Source organism: Callithrix jacchus, chromosome 22 (genome assembly GCF_049354715.1).
Source record: "Callithrix jacchus isolate 240 chromosome 22, calJac240_pri, whole genome shotgun sequence".
NCBI classification, from domain to species: Eukaryota; Metazoa; Chordata; class Mammalia; order Primates; family Cebidae; genus Callithrix; species Callithrix jacchus.
Window position 1 is genome coordinate 40,890,150 of NC_133523.1, and position 15,513 is coordinate 40,905,662.

Below are 15,513 nucleotides of genomic sequence, written 5' to 3' on the forward strand. Positions count from 1 at the left end.
AAAAGATGTTCCAGGTTCATCTTGTTCCTCTCCTACCCTAACCTTGGAATCAGCCCTTTTTCCAGGGAGCCTTCACACCCTTGTTTTAGAACTTAGCACAAAAAAGAACTGCTTACTTATGTCTTCTTCCATTGGACTAGATTGTACCTCTCTGAGGACACATTGATATAAGTCTTATTTGCTCTCACCCAGCACAAGGCCTGACACATGAGATGTTTACTAAATACTTGTTGAATAAAAAGTTGATTTTTTACTGTAGTTCGTTGATTAAAATTTGGTTCTAAAATTATGATGCTGATGGGTTGTCTTTTTTTTCGTCCTCTAGGAAGAAATGTTGGCTATTTGGCGATGAGAAGTGGCGAACAGTGACCATACTGGTATCTGACACTATAGGAGCTGGCATTTTTGCTGCATGTCCAGCCCACCCCCTCTAATAATGTAGGAAGCCGTCTGGTCCCTTGGAAACACTAATCTGATCTCGGAAGTGGCCGATCGTGGCAGGATGTGTCGACGATGATGATGGCAAGAAAGCAAGATGTCCGAATTCCCACCTACAACATCAGTGTGGTGGGATTGTCTGGGACCGAGAAGGAGAAGGGCCAGTGTGGGATTGGAAAGTCTTGTTTGTGCAACCGCTTTGTGCGCCCAAGTGCTGACGAGTTTCACTTGGACCATACCTCCGTCCTCAGCACCAGTGACTTTGGAGGGCGAGTGGTCAATAATGACCACTTCCTCTATTGGGGAGAAGTTAGCCGCTCCCTGGAGGACTGTGTGGAATGTAAGATGCACATTGTGGAGCAGACTGAATTTATTGATGATCAGACTTTTCAACCTCATCGAAGCACGGCCCTGCAGCCCTATATTAAGAGAGCTGCTGCAACCAAGCTCGCATCAGCTGAAAAACTCATGTACTTTTGCACTGACCAGCTGGGGCTGGAGCAGGACTTTGAGCAGAAGCAAATGCCAGATGGAAAGCTGCTGGTTGATGGTTTTCTTCTTGGTATCGACGTTAGCAGGGGCATGAATAGGAACTTTGATGACCAGCTCAAGTTTGTCTCCAATCTCTACAATCAGCTTGCAAAAACGAAAAAGCCCATAGTGGTGGTCCTGACGAAGTGTGACGAAGGTGTTGAGCGGTACATTAGAGATGCACATACTTTCGCCTTAAGCAAAAAGAACCTCCAGGTTGTGGAGACCTCAGCGAGGTCCAATGTAAACGTAGACTTGGCTTTCAGCACCTTAGTGCAACTCATTGATAAAAGTCGGGGAAAGACAAAAATCATTCCTTATTTTGAAGCTCTCAAGCAGCAGAGTCAGCAGATAGCTACAGCAAAAGACAAGTATGAGTGGCTGGTGAGTCGCATTGTGAAAAACCACAATGAGAACTGGTTGAGTGTCAACCGAAAGATGCAGGCCTCCCCAGAATACCAGGACTATGTCTACCTGGAAGGGACTCAGAAAGCCAAGAAGCTGTTTCTCCAGCACATCCACCGCCTCAAGCACGAGCATATCGAGCGTAGGAGAAAGCTGTACCTGGCAGCCCTGCCATTAGCTTTTGAAGCTCTTATACCTAATCTAGATGAAATAGACCACCTAAGCTGCATAAAAGCCAAAAAGCTCTTAGAAACCAAGCCAGAATTCTTGAAGTGGTTTGTTGTGCTTGAAGAGACACCATGGGATGCCACCAGCCACATCGACAACATGGAAAACGAACGGATTCCCTTTGATTTAATGGATACCGTCCCTGCAGAGCAGCTGTACGAGGCCCACTTAGAGAAGTTGAGGAACGAGAGGAAAAGAGTTGAGATGCGAAGGGCATTTAAAGAAAACCTGGAGACCTCTCTTTTCATAACTCCCGGAAAACCTTGGGAAGAGGCCCGTAGTTTTATCATGAATGAAGATTTCTACCAGTGGCTGGAAGAATCTGTATACATGGATATTTATGGCAAACACCAAAAGAAAATTATAGATAAAGCAAAGGAAGACTTTCAGGAGTTGCTTCTGGAATATTCCGAATTGTTTTATGAGCTGGAACTGGATGCTAAGCCCAGCAAGGAGAAGATGGGTGTCATTCAGGACGTTCTGGGAGAGGAACAGCGATTTAAAGCATTACAGAAACTCCAAGCAGAGCGTGATGCCCTGATTCTGAAGCACATTCATTTTGTGTACCACCCAACAAAGGAGACGTGCCCCAGCTGCCCAGCTTGTGTGGACGCTAAGATTGAGCACTTGATTGGTTCTCGGTTTATCCGACCGTCTGACCGGAACCAGAAAAATTCACTCTCTGACCCCAACATTGATAGAATCAACTTGGTTATATTGGGCAAAGATGGCCTTGCCCGAGAGTTGGCCAACGAGATTCGAGCTCTTTGTACAAATGATGACAAGTATGTGATAGATGGTAAAATGTATGAGCTTTCCCTGAGGCCAATAGAGGGGAATGTCAGGCTTCCTGTGAACTCTTTCCAGACGCCAACATTTCAGCCCCACGGCTGTCTCTGCCTTTACAATTCCAAGGAATCACTATCCTATGTAGTGGAAAGTATAGAGAAAAGTAGAGAGTCCACGCTTGGCCGGAGGGACAATCATTTAGTCCATCTCCCCCTGACATTAATTTTGGTTAACAAGAGAGGAGACACCAGTGGAGAGACTCTGCATAGCTTGATACAGCAAGGTCAGCAAATTGCTAGCAAACTTCAGTGTGTCTTTCTCGACCCTGCTTCTGCCGGCATTGGTTATGGACGCAACATTAATGAAAAGCAAATCAGTCAAGTTTTGAAGGGACTCCTGGACTCTAAGCGTAACTTAAACCTGGTCAGTTCTACTGCTAGCATCAAAGATTTGGCTGATATTGATCTGCGAATTGTTATGTGTCTGATGTGTGGAGATCCTTTTAGTGCAGATGACATACTTTTTCCTGTCCTTCAGTCCCAAACCTGTAAGTCTTCCCATTGTGGAAGCAACAACTCTGTTTTACTTGAACTGCCAATCGGACTACACAAGAAGCGGATTGAACTGTCTGTTCTTTCATACCATTCCTCGTTTAGCATCAGAAAGAGCCGGTTGGTTCATGGGTACATTGTTTTTTATTCAGCCAAACGTAAGGCCTCTTTGGCTATGTTACGTGCCTTTCTTTGTGAAGTGCAGGACATTATCCCTATTCAGCTCGTAGCACTCACTGACGGCGCTGTAGATGTCCTGGACAATGACTTAAGTCGGGAACAGCTGACTGAGGGGGAGGAGATTGCTCAAGAAATTGACGGAAGGTTCACAAGCATCCCCTGTAGCCAACCCCAGCATAAACTTGAGATCTTTCACCCGTTTTTTAAAGATGTGGTGGAGAAAAAGAACATAATCGAGGCTACTCATATGTACGATAATGCTGCCGAGGCCTGCAGCACCACCGAAGAGGTGTTCAACTCGCCCCGGGCAGGGTCACCGCTCTGCAACTCAAACCTGCAGGATTCAGAAGAAGATATCGAGCCATCTTACAGCCTGTTTCGAGAAGACACATCACTGCCTTCTCTGTCCAAAGACCATTCTAAGCTCTCTATGGAACTGGAGGGAAACGATGGGCTGTCTTTCTTTATGAGCAATTTTGAGAGTAAACTGAACAACAAAGTACCTCCGCCAGTCAAACCAAAGCCTCCTGTTCATTTTGAAATTACAAAGGGGGATCTGTCCTATTTAGACCAAGGCCACAGGGATGGACAGAGGAAGTCTGTGTCTTCTAGCCCCTGGCTGCCTCAGGATGGGTTTGATCCTTCTGACTATGCCGAGCCCATGGATGCTGTGGTGAAGCCAAGGAATGAAGAAGAAAACATATACTCTGTGCCCCACGACAGCACCCAGGGCAAAATCATCACCATTCGGAATATCAACAAAGCCCAGTCCAATGGCAGCGGGAATGGTTCCGACAGTGAAATGGACACCAGCTCTCTAGAGCGAGGCCGCAAGGTTTCCATCGTGAGCAAGCCAGTGCTGTACAGGACGAGATGCACCCGGCTGGGGCGGTTTGCTAGTTACCGAACCAGCTTCAGCGTGGGGAGTGATGATGAGCTGGGACCCATCCGGAAGAAGGAGGAGGATCAGGCATCCCAGGGTTATAAAGGGGACAATGCCGTCATTCCATACGAAACAGACGAAGACCCACGGAAGAGGAACATTCTTCGCAGTCTAAGGAGAAACACGAAGGTAAGATATCAGTCTAGGATGAGTCAGAGCGCTATGTACACGGGCTGCGGCTGCGTGAGGGTTGCTTGATGATGATGTTTTTTCAAAGACAACCTATTCAGGTAAAAAAAGCTGCCCTCTGTGTGTGTGTGACTTAGCATAAAAAAGCAGTGCCTCAATTAGCTACTACTATTGGCAGCTCTCAAGTAGTTAGGACTCTGGATAGATAGTCTGAGTTGTTGTTGTCTAAAACAGTAGTTAATTAATTAGAAAAATGAGCAGATAACGCAGAACTTGTCATTGTCTTGACAGGTAGCCACGCACAGTGACAATACACTTGCTCTTCCTTCCACTGAAACACCAGAACCCAAAACTGCCACGGCCTCGCACTGCCACAGCCTCTCACTGTTAAGCATTTTACATTTTACCCACACTTCTCTCCAATGATCCTTTCCTCCCCTTACTGATCTGTAAAAGTTGCTGCATTTTAGATTGGTGAAAAATTGGATGACTTGCACACACAAATTAGTGATGAGTCTTTGAGTACGTAAATGAAAATGGAGAAAATTACCACTGAGAGTTGCAAACCTGTCCCGTATTTGTTAAATTGGAATACCGTCCAGCTCTCTTATTTTATATTCAAGGGAGTTGCTGCTGCTATCATTTAGTAACTTGGGTTTTATTTAGGGATCACCAGTGGGGCAGGGACAGAAAAGGAAGAGTTAACTGTATACATTGTAAACATCGGGCCTACTGGTCATATGTAGAGGCAGGAGCAGATGAAGTCTCTTATGCTGTGTAGAATTGTACTTTGTAGTTTGCAGGGCAGCGAGCTATAAGCAGTACTCTGCCCCCTTGGGCTTATGCTTTGAGAAAGAAAAAGTGCTTCTCAACTTTGTCTTTTTTTTCCCATTTGGATTAGGGAGAAATACGCTTCTTTCCACCCCCAATTGCCAAAGCTGATTTAGAAATACTGAAATACTCTATATAGGCCAGGCGTGGTGGCTTATGCCTATAATCCCAGCACTTTCGGAGGCTGAGGCGGGCAGATCACTTGAGGTCAGGAGTTGGAGACTAGCCTGGCCAACATGGTGAAACCCTGTCTCTACTAAAAAGGTACAAAAATTAGCCAGGCGTGGTGGCAGGTGCCTGTAGTCCCAGCTACTCAGGAGGCTGAGGCAGGATAGTCATATGAACCTGGGAGGCAGAGGTTATAGTGAGCCAAGATCGCGCCACTGCACTCCAACCTGGGCAACAGAGTGAGACTGTCTCAAAAAGAAAAAGGAAAGAAAAATGTATAGAATATGTATATATGTATATATACTCTATATATTTTCAGAAAAAGTCATTTTGGTGAGACACCACAACAGAACTATGTTATATCATAACCTTTGACCAGCGTATTATTATAGAAGGTTTTCTCTATGATAAAGCTTTTGCCACTCTGCCTTTCACAAAGGAACAGAGAACAGAGTTACTTGTCTAAAAGTATTGCAGGGACCTTTGAAAAGAAAGGTTGCCAGAAACTTTTATTATTACAAAACATACCAAATCAGAAGGCTCTAGAATCCAAGCTGTCTTGAGAGCTGACAGTCCTGACAACTGTGTTGTAAAATATATCACGGAGGCCAGTTTGGCAGTCCCGAGGGCCCTGAGAGATGAAGGAACAGGGTGCCATCACCCTCCCAAGGAAATTGCATCCACTTTGTGTTCCCCCGTAGTGGAGAGTGCTCCTGCATCACCGCTGTCCAGGAGCTTCCGGAGTTTTCTCACCTGTGCAGTGTGAGAAAGGGCAGAGTGGTTCTGTTCTCCTCCCTGCCTGTGCTGACTATTTTTTTCTGAGACAGAGTTTTGCTGTTGTCGCCCAGGCTGGAGTGCAATGGCGCAATCTCGGCTCACTACAACCTCCGCCTCCTGGATTCAAGCGATTCTCCTGTATCAGCCTCCCAGGTTGCTGGGATTACAGATGCCCGCCGCCATGCCTGGCTAATATTTTGTATTTTCTTTTTTTTCTGAGACAGAGTCTCCCTCTGTCTCCAGGCACCAGGCTGGAGTCTAGTGGTTGGAGCCCACTGCAACCCCTGCCTCCTGGGTTCAAGCAATGCTCCTGCGTCAGCCTCCCAAGTAGCTGGGATTACAGGTGCATGCCACTACGCCCAGCTAATTTTTGTATTTTTTAGTAGAGACGGGCTTTCACCATGTTGGCCAGGATGGTCTTGAACTCCTGACCTCAGGTGATCCACCTGCCTTGGCCTCCCAAAGTGCTGGGATGACAGGCGTGAGCCATTGCACCCGGCCTGTGCTGACTAATAATGAATACCACAGGCATCCTCTTGTTTGATTTTCCTTTGCCTGGCTTTTCTCCGTGGAGTCCTTTGTCTGCCTCCAGTGTTTTCTCCTCCAAAGGCTGGTAGAGCCAGACCTGCAGAAAGCAGCCTGACCTGCCTCCAGTATTTTCCCAGAGCCCACCTATTTAATGATACTGGAATCCAAACATTTTGAACCTTTCTTCTCTTCCTCCTCCTCTTCGAATGAAGACTGTTGCCAGAAAAGCTTAAAAATGCTGACAGTCTTGTAATTTGTGGGGGTGTTTGCACACCTGGGAATTAGGAAGGTGGCATAATAGCATAGTGAAATATAACCATATTCTGACTTCTAGCTCCATTTTTAAGACTTACTGAATGATGCCTTAAAAACATATTTCCATTTCCATGCAAGCCAAGCTTTCAAGAGTACACACTGTAGTGGAGGCTCAGCAGAAAACAGCTGGTCACGGTGCGCCTCTGAGATGGCTGTGTTCATGCTGCTAGTGAGCACTTCCTAACCTGAGACTTCCTTCCCCGGGTTGCTGGGTCAGCTGCAAGAAGTGGTCGGCTTCCGGTCTATCTTTAGCTATGTGGGCCACACCCCTTCAGGTCAAATAAAATGATACTTCTGGCCCAAGATCAGTAGCGTGCCAGAAGTCAGTTATGGTGTATCCTTTGGAAAGAGTGACTAGAAGGTGGACTTTTCTTTCACTGCCCTGGGAAATGGTGCTTTGAAATGAGGTTAGTTGCTTTGTTATCCCAGCGCAGAGATGAGCAAATCCTTTGCCCCTAGAGCAAACCTCCTAGTAAAATTGCTGCAGTTGGGAACACAGACTGGCACTTGTTTGACTGGAAAAGCAAGATACCGTCAGGGCAAAGAAGGCCAAGTCAACCCCTATGTGGGGGATTTGGATGTTGATTTTTATTGGCATGACAAAGCACTACAATATTTATCTGAAGGGAGGGGGCAGCCAGGGCCTCGGATTTCTGTTGGTAATGGAAAATACACTCAGTACCTCTTGCGTGCCAGACACCATGGGGGAATGGCACAGACCCTTCTTGCCCAGACCTCGGTCCCCAGTTGAGGCAGTAAGACCTACACAGCTACTGAAAAGCGGTGGCCTGCCCAGGGAAGGCTGTGTGTGGGCATGCTGGGGTAGGTACGTTAGAGCAGGGTGTAGTGCTTAGGAGCCCAGGCTCTGGGAATCTGGGCTACGGTCAGCTCAGCTCCTCCACGTCCTCACTTGGACCTTGGGCACATGAGTCACCTCTCCACATTCTTTCTGTAAAAGAGGGAGCACCTTCCTGATCAGATGTGAGAAGTGAGCACTGGGCATAGTGCATGCCGGGCAGGTGTCAGCTGTTATCATCCAGCTAGACCTCGAAGAACGAGTGGACCTGCGGTCCTGGCATGAGGTGAGGAAGGATTTGAAGGTGGAAATATGCATGTTGTATTCAGAGAAAGGAGAACGCTTGTCTGAGCTAGCTGTGGGCTTGAGGGGCCAACATTATACATCCCTCGGGTGGAAGTTTTAACCCCATGCATTATTGAGCTGCTTTCTTGGTACTTACCCTAGCAACTGCCCTAACAAAAAAGCTATGCTCTGGGTACCAATGTGATACAGAAAACAATCACTCAGTGCTCTTGGTTGGTTTGCTAGATTAGGTCTTTACTGTAAAACTGGAGTCGGAGTGAGGGAATCGCTTTCATTTCTCCTCATGAAAGTGTAGACTGTAAAGCTGACTCTCATTCTGGGTGCTTTTCCCAGCTGAACCATTTAGCAACCCACCCTCATAGTGGGAGCCTTCCGCACTCAGCTGAATGAAATTGAAAATCTACGATTGCACTTCAGCGGGACCATGAATAGTGGCTTTGTCTATAAAGAGCTGTTGTTGCACATGGTCTCTGTCTCCCAGTGCCATGCGTTTGCAAAGAGGAGATCAGGATCGGCAGGGTCTTATTTTAAAGCCAAAAAACAGGCTGGGGAGCCTTGTTCCACAAAGTATGCCTTTTGGGCATGCTGAAATGGCTGCATTCGGTGTGTTTGACTGTGGACTTAGAGAGAAGACATTATTGGCTATTTACCCTTCTATCTGATGTGTTCTTATTTTGGTGCTTAAAAAAAAAAAAAGACAAAACAGAATGATAAAGAAAATCTTTCACTCACTGCAGCAACCACATGACAAGACAACCTATTGAAAAGCTAACCAGTTCAATCATGCATTGTTTGGTCTATAAGGCACCAAGTAACCAGTTTGACAGTTTGTGGCCCCCCTAGTGAATTGGCTTATTTCATTGGATTCAGTGAATTGGCTGGTTGTTGTGGCTTTGTGTGGACACAGCTCTCATTTTGTGAGGCCTAGAACGGAGTTAAAGTTTCTAGTGTGAATAAAAACCAGCTGGGGAATTGGACTGCTTGCTCCCCTGGGAGGGATGTTGCATTTTGACAGACAAGCTGAATGTGATGAAATATGAGCTCTTTGTAACCTGCTCTGGAAAGATTCTCAGTGTGTGCCTCAGAAGTGGTTAGTCCTACTCAATGAGCTTTGAGACTAAATACATACCTTGGTTTTAAAAATGGGGTGGGCACACTTACTTGACGTTGGATTTTATGTTTCCTGAAAAAATTGTGTCTTTTAAATGAGGTACTTTGTCTCCAGAGCACAAGTTCAGTCATTCTTTTAGGAAGGAGACATTCAATTCAGCGTCTGGGCATTTAGTGAGCATTTGTTTTGTGCCCAGCATTGTGCTAAGTGCCCTAGGTGTGGTAGTGACGTTAATCGCGCTTACAGTCTTGGGGACGTTAGGTTTGAAGCATGTACTCGCGTGCATTCTGAATATTACTAGCGGGAAGGTACGTACGGGAAACTAAGGAATTGGGTAACAAAGGAGTTTAACCTAAGCTGAGGTATCAGGAAAGCTCCCCAAGGAAATGATATTAATTAAGGCTGAGACTCTTGAAGCATGAGGGCAAAGGCAGTGAAGATGGAAGCTTTTGTGAAGCTGAAAGAACTTGATGCATTCAAAGCATTCAAAGAAGCTTACCGTGGCTGCTGTGGAGAGGTGAGGGAGACCCAGGCCAAACACAGGCTATGGCTACCATGTGAAGGGTTCTGTGTTTTTGTGCATTTATTGAATACCTACTGTATGCCAGGTGCGTGCCAGGCATTTTCATCAATGTTGTATTTATTCCTCCTCCCAGTGTTAATGAGGCGATGTTTTGCATCCTTGTTTTAGAGGTGAGAGATTCAACTAAGGCTCAGATTCAACACCTTGCCCCAGCTGGTATAGCTACTGAGTGGGAAAGCTGAGATTCTGAACCCCGGTGCTCTGACCCACTTCCCGTGGATTTTTATAATCCATTCTGCAGAAAAGTTGCTAATATTCAACCGTCAGGTGCCTATATTTAGACTACTCAATAAGTCCAGTCGATTTGTTCATTCAAACAAAGGATCTTTGATTATCTGAAAAAAATCCATTTCTCCTCACTGCTCCCTAGAACAGCACGGTGCTGTTTGTTTCCAGCTTCAGAGCCTGGTTGAGTGGAGGACAAAAAAGGCATGGGGACATTGAAATAGCAACTGGAACTTTGAGAAATTGTTTCGAACTGGTGTCACTCGATTCTCAGTTTATTTTAAGCCTGAGGAACTTCTGTAGTGTGTTTTTGGTGAATAAAAATAGACTATCTTTAACTATCTGCCTTAGCTTACAGCACACCTGTTCTTAAAAAAAATTACAATAGGCAACCTAAGTTTGTTTTTCAAAGCACAGGGAATTGTGCTGCTGCCTCACTGAGCCAACTCAGTCTCCTCCACCACCTGGTGCTACTGAAACACCTCTGTGGGGACTCACATTATTCCAGCTTTAGTCAGGAATCACCTTTGCTTATAAGGCAAAGGCCTTCCAAATGGATTTTATCCAGCATTTGAGAGAGGCGAGCAGATAAAAACTGACCCATAGCGCTGGAAATTCCAAATTCAGTGTGTATTGAACTTGAGGCATGTGTTCATGAAAATGTACCTGGAACTAGTGGGCCTTCCTCACTGTTTGTCTCCCAGTCACACTGGCCATGAATTGTCTTCTCAAGGGTGGACCCATGGTCACCAGACTTCCACACCTTTATAGAGCAAAATGCTATGGTCTAAGCTGGGCATGGTGGCTCACACCTGTAATCCTAGCACTTTTAGAGGCCAAGGCAGGCAGATCACTTGAGGTCAGAAGTTCGAGACCAGCCTGGCCAAAATGGCGAAACCCCATCTCTACAAAAAAATACAAAAATTAGCCAGGTGTGGTGGCAGGCACCTATAATCCTACCTACTGGGGAGGCTGAGGCAGGAGAATCGCTTGAACCCGGGAGGCAGAGGTTGCAGTGAGCCAAGATTACACCACTGCATTCTAGCCTGGACAAAAGAGGGTGACTGTCTCAAAAAAGAAAAACGCTATGGTCTGGATTTAGTTAGGTCCTGCAATAGGATGACATACCTCCGTTTCTTTGTCCATTATTTAAGAGGATTAGGGATGTCAGGAAGGCCCGGACTTTGTGCTCCTTCCTGTTCATCTCTAAATAAAGATGCTCCAAGATGGCGAGTGACTGAGTCACAGTATTAACTGCCGGCTTGAAGAAGGCCATAGCTAAGCATTTGTGCTTTAATAATAGATTTTGCCATCAAGAATACATCTGCCTTCAGGTTTTCTCTTAAACTTGGGCGTTGAATTTTTCCGAGCCAGGAGGGGGAGCACTGGTTAACCAAGAATACATTTGGAGCATAAGCAAATAACTTAATTGAAAAGGTCCTTTTGAAACTCTTTTGGAAATAGGAGAGAATAATTGCCAATCAGAAAGGCACTGTTGAATCCTGAATGCAAGAAAGTGGTTTGGGGAACAGCCGTAGTATTGCCACTTACGAAATCTGTCCGACTTTCTAAGACTCTACCAGTTATAGCTCGTCCGCAGTATGCCACCATGTGACTTGGCAAGCCGTGACTGTGACCCTCTGGGACTCTGTGTATTGATTTCACTCTCATCCTCATTCAGATGACACAGTCTCTGTTCCACATGACATTCTGAATATGGTGTTACCCCATTACTCATTTTCTTTTTTTATATAAAACATGAAAAAAAATTTCTTTTGAAGATGGGGTCTCGCTATGTTCCCAGGCTAGACACAAAACTCTTGGCCTTGAGCAGTCCACCCACCTGGGCCTCCCAAAGTATTGGGATTGCAGTGAGCCACTGCATCTGGCTGGTGTTAACTGTTTAAAAAAGGGCCAGACATGGTGGCTCACGCCTGTAATCCCAATACTTTGGGAGGCCAAGTTTGGCAGATTGCTTGAGCCCAGGAGTTTGAAACTAGCTTGGAGAACATGGCAAAACCCTGTCTCTCTAAAAAATTAGTCAGGCATGATGGTGCACGCCTGTAGTTCCAGGTACTTGGGAGACTGAGGTGGGGAATTCACCTGAGCCCAGGGAAGTTGAAGCTGCAGTGAGCCATGATTACACCACTGCACTCCAGCCTGGGCAACATAGTGAGACACTGCCACAAAAAAACAACCGAAAAACCCAGTACTGATGCCGAGTTCCTCACCACCCTGTTCTGCTTTCAGTCCAGTTAAATTAGAATCTCTAGGCTTGGTGTCCAGGCACTTAAAAAAAAAAAAAAAAAAAAAAGGCAGTGAATCCAACAAGCTGGGTTCCGTTTTTTATTTCCTTTATTAGATATGTCACCAAGTATTTAAAAGGTTTAAAAGGCTATGCTAGATGGTACAACTCTAGTGACCATATTTTCTGCCCCTACAGTCTGGATAAGTAACTTACATATATAAGGTTGTTTATGGAGACCAAAAGAGAATATTTGAAGTTGACAGTGTAGGGTCAGTAAGTAGCTCTCCCTGCTGTTCCCACGGAAGATAGAGTATTCTTTATCCAAAAAGGATAGCTGACCTTTCCTTTGGAGCTATGGGGACTGCCCATGTGCTGATAGTCAGGTCCTCACCTTCTTCCATGGTTGCGTAGCTGGTACTTGTTCATGTGGTACCTAGATCAGCTTTGTTTCTTGTGGATATGTCTTCTGTTACCAAATAGATCGGAAGTTCATTGAGGGCAGGAGACAACTATGGTCCTAGTATTAGCTCTGCTGCTAGTTTGTTATGTGGCCTTGAGGTAATTCATAAATTCATTAAAAGAAAAAAAAAGCCAAGACTCTTGCCTTCTAGGAACTTAACCCAGTAGAATCTTGGTTATTTGTATATGTAAATGACCGTACCTCATTCAGGACCTGCAGAGGGAATTAGGACTTCATCTGGTGGTTTTTAAAAGGCTTATGATACAATACTGCCAAAGTATGAACAAGGCCTTCTGAGCCTCACCTCCTCAACACGAGTATGAGCAGCACAGTATAAGGAAAAAAGAGAATCTGTACCGCAGAGACAGTCTGCCTCTCAGCTCAATTTGAAAAAGAGCAGAAAAGAACATTGGCCCAGTACATTATTGGAAACTGTGTTCAGCAACTGTGTTGAGTGCCCACTGCACGTCAGGCCCTGGAACCCAACCATCTTCCCAGCTGATAGAAGGCCTTTCTCTTGGCTCTTACCTATCCCTTGGCCGCCATTCTACTCTTTTTCGTGCCCCAGTGGACTTGGACAGGGTCTGTGGAGTGGGCTTACAGCCCAGTGAGGAGCAGAGGCAATGACAGACGTTGCTTCCTACTCTGCCACAGTTGGGAGTTTCCTCTTTATGCCCTTGTGTCTGAAAAGCCGAGAGACCAGAGGTAGTTTCCCGGCACCGTTTCTCCCCGGTGCACCACTGGCATAAACTATTATTTATAAACTTCGCCACGGTTAGCGTCAAGACAAAAAATCGGCTGTGTTTTTAAGGAAACCGTGAGGTCCAAAGCAATGGACTACGTTTATTTTTTTAAATCCATCTAAAAGGCCAAGGGGAAGGTGTTTCAGGCTGGCCCAGTCCTTGGTGTATGGCAGTGGCCTTTCATCGTGGAGGAAATTGATCATGCAGGGGAGAGAGCATGGGGCTTTGGCGTTCACACAGCACAGCACACTAAGTGCTGGGTGTGAATCTCCATGAGTCTCTGTTTTCTCAACTGCGAAATGGGTCTAAATAACCCTTACCTTGCAGAGTGGTCCTGAGGTTTTGGATAATTGTGCAGAGCAGCTACTCCTAGGGAATCTCTATTCCATTTTTGACCCAGTCGGACTCTAAACTCAGAGGCGGCCAGGTATGGTGGCTCACACCTATAATCCTAGAACTTTGGGAGTCCAAGGCAGGTGGATCACTGGAATTCAGGAGTTCAAGACGAGCTTGGCCAAGACGGGGAAACCCCGTCTTCACTAAAAATACAAAAATTAGCCGGGCATGGTGGTGCACGCTTGTAATCCCAGCTACTTGGGAGGCTGAGGCAGGGGAATCGCTTGAACCCGGGAGGCGGAGCTTGCAGTGAGCCAAGATTGCTCCACTGCCTTCCAGCCTGGGCAACAGAGTGAGACTCCGTCTCAGTAAAAAGATAAATAAATAAACTTAGAGGCACACATGTGGAGATTTCTCAGGACTTAGCTTCCTCTGGCTGGGAGCTTTCTCCATTGGGCCTGCTAATAAGTAAGTGCCTCCAGAAGACGACGGATGTCGGGTGGCGTCACTTTCTCCTCTTCAAGTACCTGCTGCTGAAAGTGCACCAGTAACTCCCTAAACAGTGACACTCGTCTGACTGGAGGCATGAGACATCTGGCAGGCCACTCAGGAGAATGACATTCCCATCAGAAATATGCCCAGTAACCCTTCAGATGCCTGAAGTGTTAGTTCTATCAGCAGTCTGGCCCAGCTCTTGGCATGCGCCCCAAACTCTGATTTCCTTACTAGGAAGGTTTAGAATTAGTTTTGCAAGAGCTCCAATTCTGTGACACCCTAGGGAGTTTTCATTTATCTCAAGGAGTTATTTTGAAATTCTGTAAACCAGAGTTCGTTTAAGTCTTTAAAAAGAGGGAGTGAGATTGAATCCACGTCATTCAGCAAGGAGGTGGGGTGCTGCTACTGCAAAAGCTTGCCCTCCACACCCACTGTTGTAATGGAAGGGTTGGACTAAATCTTGGACTCCTTGAGGTGAAAGAGATAGGGGCAGTTGTCTCAGTTAGCCTTCCGTCTCTCCTATCGCTCCCAACGTGACCCTTTGGAGCCATACAAAAGAACCCTGCTCCATAGTCAATAGGTAGCTCTATAGCTATTTGAAAATAGCTATCAGAGTGTCCCATTCTTTCCTCTGCCAACTTAAAGCTCTCTGGTATTTTATGTGAGTGGATCTTTATTACCTTTAGAATCTTTTAGAAGTCCTCCAGATAATAATCGATCAGTGTACCTTCTTCTTTTTTTTTTTTTTTTTTTGAGACTGGGTCTCCCGCTGTCACCCAGGCGGGAGCTGGAGTGCTGGCTCACTGCAGCCTCTATCTCCTGGGCTCGAGCAGCCCTCTGAGTTGCTGGGACTACAGGTATGTGTCACCATACCCAGATAATTTTTTTTGTATTTTTTGTAGGGACGGGTTTCACCATATTGGCCAGGCTGGTCTCAGACACTTCAGGCGATCTGCCTCCAAAGTACTGGGGTTACAGCCGAGCCCGGCTTGTGTGCTTTTATTCACCTATTCAGTCATCCATTTATTATTCTCTAGCCCAACAATTTTCACTAGATTATAAGCTGTGATGGTTAAAAGCACAGGTTTTGCAGTCATACAGACATAACTTGGTCAAGTTACTGACTTTTTCTAGGAGTTGGCTTCTATAAAATGGAGTTTTTAACACCCACAAATCTTTTGTGAATCTGGAGTGCTTGTAAAGAATTTATACTGACTGGGTGCAGTGGCTCATCTGTGATCTCAGCACTTTGGGAGTCTGAGGCAGGAGGGTCCCTTGAGCCCAGGAGGCCAAGGTTTGCAGGGAGCTATGATTGCACTAGTGCACCCCAGCCTGGGTGACAGAGTGAGACCCTATCTAAAGAAGAACTTATGCTAGGGTCTGGTACATAGGAAGTG

The 15,513-nt window shown here is 45.9% G+C and overlaps 1 protein-coding gene across 3 annotated transcripts in view; it reads left to right on the top strand.

Moving 5' to 3' along the window:
* The window catches only part of ARHGAP35 (Rho GTPase activating protein 35), a 135,255-nt gene that overhangs the window by 56,509 nt on the left and 63,233 nt on the right, over positions 1 to 15,513 (top strand). For all 3 annotated transcript variants that reach the window (XM_054250105.2, XM_008988276.5, XM_078360212.1), the window contains one exon: positions 326 to 4,194. In XM_054250105.2, coding sequence (XP_054106080.2) covers positions 514 to 4,194 — 3,681 coding nt within the window. In that variant the 5' untranslated portion in view covers positions 326 to 513. The remainder of the gene's footprint in view (positions 1 to 325; positions 4,195 to 15,513) is intronic.